Source organism: Alosa sapidissima, chromosome 14 (genome assembly GCF_018492685.1).
Source record: "Alosa sapidissima isolate fAloSap1 chromosome 14, fAloSap1.pri, whole genome shotgun sequence".
In the NCBI taxonomy this organism is placed as follows: Eukaryota; Metazoa; Chordata; class Actinopteri; order Clupeiformes; family Clupeidae; genus Alosa; species Alosa sapidissima.
Window position 1 is genome coordinate 34,198,134 of NC_055970.1, and position 16,439 is coordinate 34,214,572.

General features: G+C 40.1%; 1 protein-coding gene across 3 annotated transcripts in view; it reads left to right on the forward strand.

Moving 5' to 3' along the window:
• The first annotated feature begins 1,773 nt into the window (after nt 1–1,773).
• LOC121681348 (anoctamin-1-like) overlaps nt 1,774–16,439 on the forward strand; it is a 134,311-nt gene continuing 119,645 nt past the window's right edge. Inside the window, exons 1-4 of one of the 3 annotated variants that reach the window (XM_042061050.1) lie at nt 1,774–1,935; nt 4,455–4,541; nt 12,371–12,507; nt 16,043–16,124. In XM_042061050.1, coding sequence (XP_041916984.1) covers nt 12,433–12,507; nt 16,043–16,124 — 157 coding nt within the window. In that variant the 5' untranslated portion in view covers nt 1,774–1,935; nt 4,455–4,541; nt 12,371–12,432. Of the gene's footprint in view, nt 1,936–4,454; nt 4,542–7,656; nt 8,074–12,370; nt 12,508–16,042; nt 16,125–16,439 lie in introns of those variants that run through there. The other 2 variants (XM_042061049.1, XM_042061048.1) reach the window with 2 other exon arrangements.

A 16,439-nucleotide genomic window follows, 5' to 3' on the forward strand; every position in this document is an offset into this window, starting at 1 on the left:
GTTAGGCTACTATATGAAATTGCATTAATGATAAGTCATTATGTTATGCTAAATCGTTCATTTAGCCACAAACATAGCACTAGTGCATAATAGAACTGCCCTGGTTAGGCAGACATCCTTAGTCTATTAACCTAAAGGCTAATGAATAACTTTAGACAAGGTGCATTGCTCCTACACTCAAACAAGTTTATTTATTACCTGGTTTGGTCCAACAAAGATAATCTTAACATGGACTATGCTGGGCTGTGTTAAGCTCTGAACAATGTCCGTTTTACAGTGAAAGGCCCGGTTACGAGTGACGATTATTGCGATAGGGGGGCCCGGCCGTCAATCATGTATTTCCAGTGTGATGCGGGCCCCTGATTGGTCCGGGCCGTAAGCAACTGTGTACCCTGCTTACCGATAGTTACGCCCCTGCACAGCATACCCTGGCTTAGAGCGCAACATGCCTTGCACTAATCGAGATTCATAGTACAGCCCATAGGAAGGGAACGGACAAATCAACTTGTTGCGTCCAGACACGCCCACGTTAACTACAGTAGCCAACTAATTGTTGGTAACTAGGTGGAATGAGGGAGAGAATATCATTTCAGAATTGAATAATTGGAGCCCAGACGCAATTTTGTAAATTTATAAATTCCTGATCCTCTGAATAAAAACAGAAAATTGGAAAAACAGTTCCAAGATCCATTTTTTTATTTGTCAAGGCGGAAAAAAATGAAAAATTGGATATTTGAATCCATTTTTCTGTTTTTGTAATGGATGGAATCCACTATCTTGAAATCTCCTGGCTTTTTCTTCTTCTTATAACCTTTTCTTTTTACAAAGTCACAGCCATATCTCATGCAAGGGTTTGTATGGACTCAAAGATGATGTGAGTTGATGTTGGAGGTCAAAGGTCAAGTCCATGAATACTCTGAGCCCAATATCTCAAGCATGCCTTGACATACATGCCTGAAATTTGGTATGAGTGTTTGTATGGACTCAAAGATGAAGTGAATTGATGTTGGAGGTCAAATGTCAAGGTCAAAAACACCTTGAGTGTTATATCTCAAGAACGCCTTGACACACAAGGTTTTTTGGTACGAGGGTTTGTATGAACTCAAAGATGAAGTGATTCAATGTTTTTTTCCTCCCCACCAACATTAAGCCAGCAGCTTTCCATCCACTATTGTAATTCCTCTGGCATTACATTTCTAGTTCCAAATGTCCGTTTGTGTTTAGAAAATTGATTTGGATAATTGAACCCACAAGGAACCTGCTAGAACCAGGCTAGGCTAGTTCTGTGACATAAATTCCAGCAAACTGGGATCACGTAGGCCTAAACCACACAGAACGCTCACTAAAATTAGCAATACTATCGAAATAAGCCAAGTGTAGCCAGTCAAGCATTACAATATGGCCATAAACTTTTAGCATTTTCAAAACGTGCTGCCTTTATCATTTTCAATAGGTTATACGTGCTGATTTTGCATTAGCAGGCTATGTGCAGTGTGCAATAGGCTAGGGTGATCCACCAAGGCTAACTTTTGTTTTTATGCTACTTGAAGGTTGTAGGCCTTTTCTCGTTGGCTTAACAGGCTAACTACAAAATCTTGGGTTTTGGTATACGAACGTAAAATCATCAGCCAGTCCCTATTGATGGGGTTTCATTAGGCCCCTTGCCATATAGCATTGAACGCCATGCATGCATTCATAGGTGCTTTATTTTATAGGCCTACACCTCTGGCAAGGGACCTGATGAAACCCATGAATAATCTCCTCAGTCGATCAGGATAGGTTACTTCCGCTCTGAAGAGACCGAGACACATCGTTGCAACCTCAGTGCACCAAGGCTACATCCGCACGTCACACAGGTGTGCGCAGGTCAGACACGGCTCTTCAAAGTGGATGATTCAGAGAGCGTTTTAATGCAACCAAACTGACAATCCTCTGGTAAGTTTGGTCTCAGACTACATTTTGTTTTATTGGTGTCGGTTAACCTAGCCTAGGCTTACGTAAAGTAGGCAATTTTGAATTGAGTGGGTGGGTCCAGTCAATCACGAGCAGCAGGCTGTTTTCGCCAATTTGGTGTAGTTATGTGTAGGCTACAGGTAATGTGTAGCCTATCATCACGTGCTATTAAATAGAATAGGATATTTTGTTATAGTGGCAAATATTTTAAGGATAATTGTGACACAGGCAATATGATGATGAAGAAGAAATGCAAATATAGCTTAGACATCAACTTTAAAGGTATTTAAAAAAAAAATAGGCTACAATGAGATAATTTAGGATTTTGAAGCGTCTTGTGTTGTGAGTCTCTGTCTGACAGGCAAGCTTTTGACATGTCCGCTTTTCAGATGAGGTCTGTTTGCTGCTAGCTAGCCTAGCCTACGGTCGGCATGAGTTCTGGACAAAGTAGCCTAACTATGATTTGGAGTTCCAAATATCCAAGCCGGTTCACGCTGCTGCCACCGTCAATATTCAAAATATGGCTATTCCCCATCCCCTTGTGTTCGAAAAAGAAACACTTGTTAAAGAGAGCAATCTAATCACAATGTGAACTGATGAACGGTGAAATTAATGAAATCACATTGATGGAAATAGATTAGCCTAACCTTATCTTAAAATTAGCCTACATGGTAAATGCACAGACTAGTGTTAGCCTACTTGGTAATGGTCATGTAATGTACCGACTGGACACACCCTAGCCTACATGGTTCAGGCTGAGAAAGCAAAGCATTTGCTAGGGCTTTGGTGGAAATACCTGCCTGACAGGTTGAAACAGGTAGCCTCGCATGAATGAATGCGAGAGGGGGGATGTGCCCAAATTCATTCTTGCCTACTCTACAAAAACATTCACAGAGGAGGGTGGTTACAGAGCCAAAAAAATCATATATCATTCTCAATGCTGATACTTCTGTTGAATTTTCAATGTCTGACTGTTCTTACAACATGCAAAAAGAAAAATAATACAATTTACAGGCGTGTCTGATTATCATACGGTCTTCTTTCTGGTGTAGGAGTGTGGAGTTAAAGTTTGAGGAAGTGATGGATACTATTGTTATTGCTGATTTATCATTTTCTCATTTCACACCATGGTAGTGGTGTTGTAAGTTCTTGTGGTCATGATATTTCATTTAAGGTGATTCAAAAAAAGGGGTCTGGAAAGAAATGTTCACCTTTGGTGTAACACTAAAGAAAATAATTTAATTAGTCCTGTTCAGCTAAGAGGGGAGATGCTATTTTGAAACAAAAAAACTATTCATAGGGCAGCTGCTTTCTTTGTATCACACACAAAAGCCTACATGCTATAATCTAACAAGTTCATTTAAGTTGTATAATAACATTAACAATAACAACTTATTAATAACTAGGGTTGGGCACCTAAACTCGCTTCTAACATGGCATCGACACAAAGATTAGTAACGATATTGAATAACAACGTGGATTTCGGTGCCTCATTTTGATGCTACTTAAATATTGAGTTTTTTTTTTTTTTTTTTTTAAACGAGGCACTGCACATCATGCGCCATCTCTAACGTCTTGCTCTGATATCACCACAGCATACAGTTAGCCAACATAAACGCTAGATGTATCAGTGTTTCCCATACATTGACTAATCTGTGGCGGGGCGCCACGAAATAAAAATCGGCCGCCACAGATGAATATTCTATGTTTAATTTAAATTAAATATAAGGTCAAATCCTTGCATTGCCATTGAGCTGCGCTTTTTACGCACGCAGCCTTTCCTTGCCCCGCCCCGCTCTCTCGTAGCACTCTGCATGTGCATTTAACAAAATATTCACGATTGTTGAAGGATTGTTGTTGCCACATAGAAGCATTGCATAGAAGACCTCTGGCTAAATTGCTATTAAAGCCTTTCAACTGTGTTACAATTGCAAGGGTTCCCTCAAACGTCTTAAAGTGACAGGCACTCAATTAGACCTATACACTACCAAGACGATCTTAATAACCCCCCGTTGTCAAATTCAGCTACCGCCACAAATTGAATCCAATTCTGTGGGAAAAACTGTGTATGCTTAAAGAAGAGGTGTGTACCACATATGCTAGTGGAGCTCATGCCAAGTAGCACTACTTAAAGCAATCACAAACTTTTGTGGACGTATAGCAGTAACTACAATGTAAATGTCAATGTCAATTTTATTTATATAGCACATTTACAGACGGCTTAGCCGCACCAAAGTGCTTCACAGTAAAGTGCAATAAATAAATACAGGAAGGAACAAAAACAAAAAGGGCTACAGTTAAAATAAATTAAGAAATGCAGAAAAAGGAACATTAAAACTAAACACTGGGGCATAAAGGGAGACACTAGCCAAAAGCAAGTGAAAAGAGGTGGGTATTTAAAAGGGACTTAAAAACATTCAGAGACTGAGCTGAACGTATGTGGAGGGGGAGGCAGTTCCAGGGTCTAGGGTCTGCCACTAAAAAGGCTCTGTCCCCCCTAGTTTTCAGGCCCTGGGTTCTTCCAGCCGCAGTTGGTCTGCTGACCGAAGTGCTCTGGAAGGGGAATGGTGGTGGAGAAGATCAGACAGGTAGGTGGGGGCCAGACCATGGAGAGATTTGTACACAGACAAGAGGAGTTTGAAATTGATGCGGTAGCGGATGGGGAGCCAGTGGAGTAAAGCCAGAACTGGGGTGATATGTTCGCGTTTTTTAGTGCAGGTGAGGAGTCGGGCGGCTGAGTTCTGAACCATCTGCAGGCGGTGGAGCTGGGATTGATCGATGCCAGTGTAGAAAGCATTACAGTAGACACTACACACAAGCAAAAGACTATGAAACAACATCAACAGCATAGTTTACACAAAAACTGCGGCGTAACTATCGGTTAGCAGGGTATGCGTTGCTTACGGGCCCGAGCCAGTCAGGGGCCCGCAAGACGTTGACAGAAATGGATTCGCGACTGGGCCCCCTTCCGAAAAATTTACCCGCGACCGTGCCTTTCACTGTAACACACTCCTGCTCGATTTTATGATATCCCTCTTTAAGAATGTCATCTGACTAAATAAATAGGCTACCATATATAAAGTAATTACACAAATATATGTCAATACAAAATGAATACATTTTTAGTGATCATTACTGTAAATACATTTATGAAATGAACTATAATGGATTTTGGTGTAATTTGTTTTAAATTGGGAATGGGGATTGTGGGATATTTTAGGCTAAGTGAACATGCATATTGCGAAAGAGGAAACACGGTGAACTTGGACAATTTCAAAAGTTCTACAGCCTGAGACTGCTGTTTTGCACTGCTGTTTTTGGACGCAAACCGGCTGGTGGAGATTTACCAAGATGATGACTAGGCCTACTGTAGGCTACTGATTTTCCAATACAACTGTTGTCATTCCATTCCGTGCATGATTAAAAGACCGTATTTCACAAATGAAAACTGCAGGAGCTGACGAAGATGCTGATAATCGAGAACAGCTGCATCACAGCGAGTTTCGGAGAGGTTTGCGCTGTTGTCATGCTTTTTATTACCATCCCAGAGACAGTGGCCTCTGCAGAGCATTACTTTTTCTAAATTGAAACTGATAAAGCTACCTGCGGAGCTCAATGGGACAGAGTCATCTCTGGACTTGCCATACTGTCGATTGGTCAGAAAATGTCGGAAAATGCAGCTAGTCTATGATGTAAGTGAGCATATTTTCATGTATTTGGGCCTAGGCCTATATGTGCAGTGATGACAAGGAGTTACAGTGTGTTATGGTGCCTTGTATTCAGTTTTTTTTTCACGTGGTATGGTGCACTGTCACAAGCAGTGTTTTTTCATGAGTTATAGTGTGCCGTCACCAGTGTTTTTTGCTATGGTGCGTGTGTGCTGTATCCTGTCCTATTTATAGGCTTACTCATGGACATTGCATTATCACGTGTTGTAGTGGGGGGCCTGCCTTGATAATCCTGCATAAGGGCCCGGTGGTGGCTCATTACACCACTGCACAAAAACCTTGCTAATGCGCTAACTGGCATCTATCTGAAATGTTATCAGCAAAGTTGATGGTTACAGAGCCAAAAAAAACATATCATTCTCAATGCTGATACTTCCATTGAATTTTCAATGTCTGACTGTTCTTACAACATGCAAAAAGAACAATGATACAATTTGCAGGCATGTCCCATTATCAGATAATAGTCTTCTTTGTGGTGCAACATAATCAGCAAAGTTGTAATGTAAAAGCACCTCAATGTAGTTAGCGTACCTGGAGTTTATTACAGAAGACTGTTAAGAACACTTACCAACTGTTCCCCTACCAGCTCCTCTCAAAGGAAAGTTCATACTGTATTACCTTCCGGCAATTGAGTCCTTACCTTCCGGCAATTGAGGTCATGCTCCGTGTGAGATCTCATTCTCCTTTGAGATTAACAGTCTTCTGTAATAAATTCCGGGTTTATTACAGACCCTGAGCAAGCTACTGATGAGGTTTGGTGCTGTTTTGAACAATATTACTGGTTAAAAAATGCTATTTGAGAAGCGTTGGGCTCACTGCCCTATACCGGGCCAAGCTCTGTAGTGCTTGATCAACGAAAAATAATGTTTCCACGGCTTGTGTTTGTCTCCACAAATTGTCTTAAATCTGAAATTTTAAGATATATTTTCTTAATCCATTGGCAGATAAATTTGCTTGTTTTTTATGTCTTCATTTCTTCCTTAGAGGGGTTTGGGTATTGGGGCTGAACAAGCAGCAGCCTAGACCCTTTACGAACTGGGTGGGTGTAGTTGGACTTGCATGAGTTGTTGCGGGCCTGGTCCCTTAACTGGCACTTAACCACGTTTTTTTGGTGTTTGTTTTCCTTGCCTTTGTTTACTTGTTTGTCTTTTGTGTTGATATTTTTTCTTCTAATAAAAAAAAGAAATCAGTAAGGGGGCAAACACTTTTTCACAACACTGTATCTGAGGTAAAGCTGCTGTTTATTGATTATAGTTCAGCTTTGAACACCATTGTTCCCTCTAAGCTGAAAAACCTTGGACTGAATACCACGCTTAGTGACTGGGTTGTGAACATTCTTACTGAAACACCACAGGTAGTGAGAATGGGCCAGTTCACCTTTGACTCCGTCACAATGAATACAGGAATCCCACAGGGCTGTGTCTTGAGTCCCCTGTTCTACCAGGGCTATTCAGTTGGCGGCCCAGTAGCAACCTCCGAGTGGCCCAGCACGTAGTCCCGCCAGACACGTAGAGAAAAAAATATTTTGAGAGCCTTCAGAAAATCCTACATACATTAGAATAGCATACTTTGAATGCAACACTCCACAGCCCAGCAGCATTGTTAAATGCTGAAAATGTTAGCAACGCTCTTCACATTATGTCATTATAGCCCATTTTGTTTTATGCAATATGAAAGTCTGGGATTGTGGAGAACACTAAATGGTCTACTGAATAAACATGTAGTCGAACCTAGGCGTAAGCCTTCCTCTCGCTAAAACTGTAAATGTTCGCCTATTCAGTGAGGTCAAAATGTAAGCACTTCTTCACATAGTAGTTTTTACAGTCCATGTGATGCAGTGCAAACTAATTACATCATTATATCTCATAAATTCTGTTGGTGCAACCATATAAAAAGGTTTTCCAGAGTTGGTGTAACCGGCTCTATCCATCTATCTATCTATCTGTCTCTCTCTCTCTGTCTGTCTCTGTATCACCTACCGGGTGGGCTATATAGCCTATGTCGGGAAATGTAGGCTACTACGTAATGGCTTGACTGTAAACCTTGAATGGTTTGATCGCAAATAATCTGCCAATGTAATGGAAACGTGTTAAACTGAGAGGAAGCATATGCTAATACAAGAAGCCAAAGCAATTCTCACACCCACTCACTCCTTGCTTTAATTTTGACCAACGCATCCTCGCGCGCGCATCTGAAGACCGTATGATGGAAGGGGACACGAACAGTAGGCTACTTGTATGCCGGTTATACAGACGCACTGGGGGGGAAACCAAGTAAAAGATAACTGATAACGTTTTACACATAATTATCGTAGGCCTAATCCTGATTTTTTCGCTCTAAATGGATGGGTATGGAGGTTATCAGGAGGGAACTAAGCATGCCAATGAATCTGGTAAGATATAGTTTTATTCAATGAAACAAAATGGTACTGCTATTAGACTGATAGCGCGTAACGCTATGTTTTAGTCGCCTATAATGTGTTTTAACAAAACGGTGCCGTTGCTATTGACTCTGTCCACGTCCGCTAACCGCTTGCACCATTAAGTAATTTTTTATGTTTTTTTTTGTTGTTGCTGAAGAAAGCTATTTGTGAGGGTAGTCTAAGTCCATGGATCATCATCCACGTCAACAGAAATAGCCTAACCGATCAATCACAAATGACAAACGCATCATCTGACCAAATTGGTGAAAGATGTCGTCCATATTTTTCGTTTTTTCATCTGTATGTTCTTTTATAGGCTATTTGAATATTCACAAGTTAGGCAACGGTGCAAACGCGGCAAAATTCCCAACGCTTTGAATTATGAGCCAATGTGAAACAGTACAGTTTTGGAGACTGCATGTCATCTACAAAACAATGTTTTAGCTGAAATTAACCTCGAGTTTGTTTCGTGGTTGGCTCATTCTCAGCTAGTAATAGGCAGAGATAGGCTATGTCATGTAGCCTAAATATATAGTTTTGGTTGTGATAATAGCAAAAGTATAATTAGGCTACTTGTTTCAACCAACAGTTGACATAAAGTGCTCAGACAGCCCATTCAAGGAGATTTCTATCAAAAGAAAACTAGATAACACTTCCGAGGAACTGCAAAGTGTGCTTGCTCAGGTGTGGTTCATCAGAATCAGTTTTTATTGGCCAAGTATACTTACATATCGTAAAACTCCAAATAATAGCCCAAATAATAACCATTTATTCTCTCAAATCGCCAAACTGCACCTGCTAGTAGTGTATATATGACACATGCCTTTAATTCCCTTTACACAAAACTTTTCTTCTGCAAAGATGGAAAATATGATCAAATTAATTATTTCAAACACACTGAATGTCTTACCCATATGACTAGGCTATCCGATGACAATTAGGGATCATCAATCATTTAGTGTTGAGACATTGTTCATTGATAAGATCCAAATAGCGGGGATAGCCAGAACAAATTAAACAAGTTTTAATCAAACGTAATTTACAAAGAGATTGTATAACACTGAAAGTTCATATTTTATATTGAAAAGGTTCATTAGGCCTACTGTTATACTATTTTACACTGTTTCTCTGTACAAGCCAATAAGGTAAATTTGTGTACCTGACAAGTTTTGGCTACCTTGCCTCTGTAGCCTTCATCAGAGGTGTCACGTGATGTTGGTGTGACGTCGTCTGAGATGTGTTATATGGAGTTTTCCATCCCACCTGATGTGGTGGGATGGTCGTGTCCCCTGGGGTGCTCCGGTCTGGTGGTCCGGCCCTCTGCTGTCTGGTGGTTTTTCATACAGCCGGGGGCGGCCCTGCAGGACTGTGTCCCAGGTGTGGGATAGTTGGTAGGCTCCTTCATCCCGGTTTACACCCCAAGTTCTCATGGAGTGAAGTGGATATAAAGTACAGAAGTAATAGTGCCAATGTATGCATGTAATGTGTGCAAGATGTATATTGGGATGATGTGAGGGATAAGTGGGTGAATGGCCAAAGAGAGGATGACCCCACTTAACTGCAGTTCACTAGGATGGCAGAGGGAAAGAAGCTGTTCTTGTGTCTGGTTGTTTTTGTGCGCAGGGATCTGTAGCACCTGCCAGGGGGGAGGAGGTTAATTTTTTTTTTAAAATAGGGTGTGTTGAACTAGGCTTGATCCAAGGATCCAACAATACCTAATTTTTCGGCCTATGGGTCAAAAGTTACGTGCATTAACACGTCTGAAATGCCAAAATGCATTTTTGCTAGTTGCAGAGAGCCCCCTAGAGGTCAAAGGGCACCACTTTGTATGTGTGCCCTCATGATGGAGACCCGACTCCATGCACCAAGTTTGGTTTTGAATTTTTAATGGCCGTGCTTCCCTCCCTCATATCCCCCTGAGACGAGAGATATCTGTATTTTCTGGAAAATACTTGACTGGCACAGAGTCCTGACCTCAACACCTTTGGTGTGTGACCTCACAAATGCGCTTCAGGAAGAATGGTCAAAAATTCCCATAAATACACTCGAAAGCCTTCCTGTAAAAGAGTTGAAGCTGCAAAGGGTGCACCGATGTTATATTAAACCCTATGGATTAACAATAGGATGTCACTTAAGAATCAAGGCAGGTGATCCAATACTTTTGGCAATATAGTGTATCACTGTATGGGGAGTGGGTAGGCTACCCTATATAGGCCTACTTTGCAGGCGTCTGTGCTGAGGTTTCACACACACACGAGAAGGGGAAGGAGGAAGGGCGGCCAGGGGATCACTGTCTCCCTGGAGTGGGGAATGTCACACAAATGCAAATAGTAGCACATTAGTTAAATGTCATGCAAACAAGTAGCCTAATGATGTCCTGGTAACGTTCGCAAAATAGCGATTTTTGAAAAATTCCATATGAAGAACAGGACTTGAGTGCAACATAAAACAATGATCGTTTTAATTTTAGATTCTTATTAATGCCAAAATGTTACATTAATGAGTCCCTCTGTGTGCTTGTAGCTTAGGCCTTGGCTACTTCCTGGGGGAGTGCCTTGGTAGGACAGCGAAGAGCAGTGAAAGGCAGGGAATTCTGGGAGTTGTTGGCTTTCATCCACATGAAAAAATACATTTTTGGCTTTTTGTCATCAGGAAGGCACTGACTTCAATGATGACTCCACATATCTACTACATAAATGAGCCAATTTAAATACTCATTCATCTTCCCAGCGGTGAAATGCTCCTTTAATGTACATAATCAGCTGTGGAAGTTTTGTGGGAATATCTATTAGTTAAAATGTTTAGTTCTTTCACCTGTAAGATATTCCTTCATAGTCAAGTCAACTTTATTTATATAGTGTATTTCATACACAGAGGTCATTCAATGTGCTTTACATAAACACAAGCACACAGGAATAGCTAATAAAAGCATAGAAGGGCAATAGTTTAAAAGTGTTTAAGGAGTAATAATTGAAACACATAAAAATGGCAATAGTTTAAAAGTGTTTAAAAAATAATAATTAAAACACATAAAAAACAACATAGAATGATTACTAGTCAAGCACCCAGTGAACAGCAGCACTCTATGGAGATTCTTGAAGTAGTAGTTCTTTGTTCAACTGTGGAAAATTTTGAGACATCCAGTTGTTGATATTATTAATACACTGACACTGACAAAGAGATTCAAGGGGACCATAGTCATTAGGCGATAAAGCTAAGTAAAGTTGGCTGTCATCAGCATAGCTATGATAGAAAATCCAAGTGTTTTAATGGTTTGTCCAAGTGGGAGCATATAGAGCAGGGGTGTTTAATTAAACTTCTGCAAGGTCCAGTTATGCAAAATTTCCTCAGGCAAAGGTCCGGAGCACATCAATCCTAGTTGTATCAATGTCTATTTTAGTCAATGACAGTCAAATCAATATTTCCACAATAGGCCGTTTATTGGCGGTTTTCATGAATCTTTTTAATGAAGTTAAATTAGGCACGTCACCTCAAGTGTCAGAACACAAAATTCATGACCGCACATAACTAATCTCAATGGACTATTCTTTGTAACTGTCAACAAAACTGATCTCAATGAAAATGTATATAGGTAACAGACTGGTTGCAAAACTGTGGGGTTCTTTTAAAGACACACTATGCAAGTTTTTTAGCTTACCTTCATTTAACAGTTTCAGAGTCATTGGAATGGTTATATGACTTTTTTCGGGTTGAATGGTGGCCGTCTCGCTTCCCCCTAGTGCCTGTGAGCTGAAAAACCACCCTTGCAACTGTGGGCCGGCGGGCCAACAGCCTCAGTGTCAGGAAGTATAACGAGTGTAACGAATTGCTTTACTGCATTCAAATACACATACACGCCAGGCACAAGCTAGAAAAAGGTAGCGATGGAGTTTCTCAGACATTTGTCACGACAGAGCCAACGAAAAAGAAGCAAAAACTGAGAAAACAGTAAGGAAATTGCCAATTGTTTACCTTTAATAACCAATATAAAGTTATTAATGAAAAAAACTCATTTAAATTAATATCAAATAATAATACTAATACTATATCAAACTGTGTTGATATACTATGGCCTGGTTTACTGCCTGAAATTCTTTGCCCTTAGGCTAAACAGATAAAGTAAAGGAAGACCTATATGTTTTTTAAATGAATGTCTCTGTATGGATTTTCCCTGTAAAATGCAGTAGTGCCTTAATAATGTACTATGGGAGATAGAGAAGAACATTTTCTTCTGATGAACACAAAGAATTCCACTTATTTCCCACAGGAAAACCCTTTCTTCAAAATTGCTCAAGAGACCACCTGTCAAACTTGGACAAAGAAGAAAGTATGTGGGTTAATGCTGACTACACACCTGTGCCAGCCAGTGAGAAGGGAGCAGATGATGGGGATGCAGAATCCATAGTAAGTTTCTTTTTGACAGTTTTGACAGTCCTGTTATGTCTTTGGATTTTTATGTTGTTTCATCTTAATTTGTTTCACTGATGTAGTCATATCTGATTAGTTGGTGCCCTTTCAAGAAAAAAGAATAACCCTCAATTTGTCTTTGAAATAATTTGAAACCAACAAAGGTATTTAGCAGGTAGTGTTGCACGGTGCACCAATACTACAAAAGTACAGACAGTATATCACAATATTGTAGTACATATTATAGATGATAAAAAAAAAACTAATTCATCTCAAATTTTGAAATGAATTAATCTACATTAATCACGATTAAAAAGTAAATTTTCTCCCTAAAGACTAAAGCTACTTAACTGGCATTAAATTCAACATAAATCACAAAATTAAAGAGTAACCACAACAGTAAAAGTAAAACAGTTTTATATTATTTAAATGTTAAAAATGACACTGTAATTTTGTTAAAGTATTAATTTCTTAATAAATACTACTCATTTGATGCCGTTTAACCAGAGACTTTCTAATGAGGAGACACAGCACTCAAAAACCCTCCATAGAAATGCATGGGGTTAGTTTGTAACGCCAATATGGCACTTGTCTAAACATATCACACCCCTTCCGCGCCAAAACGTCGACATGTGAATACATTGAGCCAATCATGTGGTGTGTTGTGAAGACATCGTGCCAATCATGTGTTGTGATTTCGCCGCTGGAGCAAGATTGGTGTTGTGAAGCCTTGCACACGCACATTTCATGAAAGACGCTATATCTCCATTTCTAGAAAAGCAAAAACAGGGATTTTGATGAAAACAAGCCACTGTTTAGCTTGGGATTTCTCAGCAACAGAGGCAAGTAGGAAAAAAAGGGTTTGTACCCACTCAGAGCTTAAAGTCTCACCTTTCAAACGAGCCATAGTATGTGTCCATAGCTATAACATAGAATACGCTGTGGCTCTACAGAAAATTGTCAACGATGATCTAGATTGCTGGCACTCTGGGCCAAAGCTTCCGAAAACAGCGCGGCATTCAAAGTGTTAAAAAGGAGATACCAATTACCATCAACAATGGCAAGCCAGCCGGAACCTGCCACTTGTTTTCTCTCCCTCTTGTGCGTGCTCAGACACGTTCTCAATTAAAAGGAGTAGCATACATTCAAGTTGGATCTTAATGGAGAGGACCCGGAAAGTATCATCTTTGTATAACATGCTGTTGGTGCATTTTGACATTGTAAACATTCTCTAACAAGAGTGAAAAGCAGTTTGCAGTAAAGATACTATTTATTGGCTAAATTTTGGTCCCTGCTGTCTCTTGGTGCCCTACGGACAAGTGTGTAATGCGTGTGGTGGTATCGGCAGCACTGATCAGGCAAATTTTAAAGCTTTTTGCTTACAAGTTCCTGAAGTTCCTCTCCATCTTCATCTAGCTCCATAGACAATAAAATAAACTCTCAGGCTTCAGGTCTTTGTGGCTTCCGTTACATGACATCAGCCGCCCACAAAGGAAATAGGTAAACACAATGTGTCAGACACCAAACAGGACGAGGACCACAAAAGCGTCACGTTCAAAAGTTTATTTAAGGGTTGGGGGTTAAGGGGGTTCCGGGGGGGGTACAGGAGTTCCAAGAGTCTGCGTGTGTGTGTTCCCCCAGTAGCCGAACAGCGAAGGCAGGAGCTGGATGATCCGGGAAGTCCTGGGGGAAACACACACACAACAGCAATTGAAACGAAGCAGCAGTACAGTCAAGGACTAGGCGGTATTCGTAGAAGAGGGACGGAAGGCAGGTCAAGATTACCGGGGCTGGAGAACACAGAAGTAGTCGAGCGGGTCCGGGATCACAGGCAAAGAGTCAGAGGCGTTTTCAATAAACAGGCAGGTAACTGGTGCTGGTTGCAGACGATCTGACAAGTGTGGACTGAAAAGCAAGGCTTTATATAGAGGGCATGATGAGTGGTGAATGCAGTGCAGCTGGTAGGTAACGAGGGTGAGGCAGAGCAGAGCAGGAACAGGTGGAGGTCATCAGACTTCAATCAGCGTGTGTTACCAGGCAGAGAGAGAGCTCATGACACAATGTGTTAATTTCGTTAACATTTTGTAACGCGTTATGTATTTCAAAATTAATCGCAGCGATTAACATGTTAATTTTGACAGCCCTAATTGTTACACTGTATTATTACACTATTTTACCACTCAGTGTTTCACAGAGTGGTGAATACCTCCCCATCTTTACTCCTGAGAGACTCTCCCTTTCTGGAATGATAGTTTTATATATATATATATATATATATATATATATATATATATATATACTCAACTATGCTGGCCATTAATCTAATTCAGTGTTTCTTAAACTTTTTCAGACCATGGACCACTTACCCAATAAAAAAACCTTACTGACTACCTAGCTAAAAAAACATTACACAATAGGCCTACTCACTTACCATCTTTGCACCTTGCTTATTGTGTTAAGGATTCATATGATTTAAACTGGTGTAGTTTACATAGGCAGTGTTGCAGAACTGTTTGGATTTACACACAAGTTGGTTCAATATTGCAAACAACTCATATTATATTTTACCACGTCTGCTGGCGGACCACTTGGGATAGCTCCCCGGACCACACTTTGAGAAACACTAATCTAATTAGTTGTGAAATGTTCCTCCAGTGGTTTATGTGACATTATAAATCATCACATTCTGTTTTTATTTACATTTTACGTTGTTTCCCAATTTTGGGATATTGAGGTTGTAATTAAGTAAGGAATAATGTGTTGTCCCCGGTCATTATCGGAAAATAACAGGGCGACAGGGCCCGAACAGGGCCCGATTTCGTGGCTTCCGCTGAGAAAACAAATAGTTTCTCACACTAATAGAACTTGACTGACATCACTGTTAACTGGCAGTGGAGGTTAAGTTAGCTTGTTAAATTGCTAACGTCAGGTAGTTAGCTCACACAACAACATTTAAGACGAGTTTTGGGATTACAACAGCTTTTTTAGAATGCAGTGTCTCTTTTCTCACTAACTTTCACAAAATCCAAAAATAACAGATGCAAACACATTACATTTATCTGCAAATAAGGCTGTCTTGGACCATCTATTGAGCCAACTAGCTTACTTGCAGAATAATATGAAAGATTTAAATCAGCGGCACACAAACTATTTTTCCTTGACAGCGGTCTGTTATACATAGCAACGGTCTGTTATACAAAATTATCCGAACAACGAATGTTGGGAAGGCCCATTCAAGTGAAAGGAGCATTCTACAGCATTATGAAAAGCCATGTAATGATCTAATACCAATTGAAGCAGTTCAATTAAAAAAAATCAAAACATTTACAAAAGACGGGCCTTGATAAGAGATTATTTTATGTACAAAAAAGGTTTATTTGTCTCCAATTTTGTTAACAAATGAATTATTTCTGTATTAATGAGAACTTGACCTTTGCCAAGACAAATCAATCCACCTGACAGGTCTGGCACATCAATTAAAATCAGAGTTTTGTGTTGAGTATAATACATTTGTGTGTCTTTCTTTGGACAGCCCCTCAAATCACTTAAAGTGGATGAAGAATCACACGTGAAAAAGCGAGGACCTTACTTTCGAGATGGGATCCGACGGATAGGTAGTGGCTTTATTAATATTGTTGTTACAAATGTACCCTCAGTTTTTTTGGGATGTGAACTGCAAAGCTGTCAAGGACACCAGTAGTGGCTGGCTACTTTTAAAGTTCAGGAGAATAGGGTAAACTCATTTACATTTTTTTCTGCAGGCAACCAAAACAAATAGGTAGACTTGTTGAACGCTATTCAATGATCATTCAAATACATTTTTATCAAGAGTTTTTCTGAAGAATTTTAATTATTAACAAGAATCAATGGTGGCTGGTGACCAAGTCTTTGGTGAAGTAACCCATAGAAGGAATGGAGAGGTCTACAGC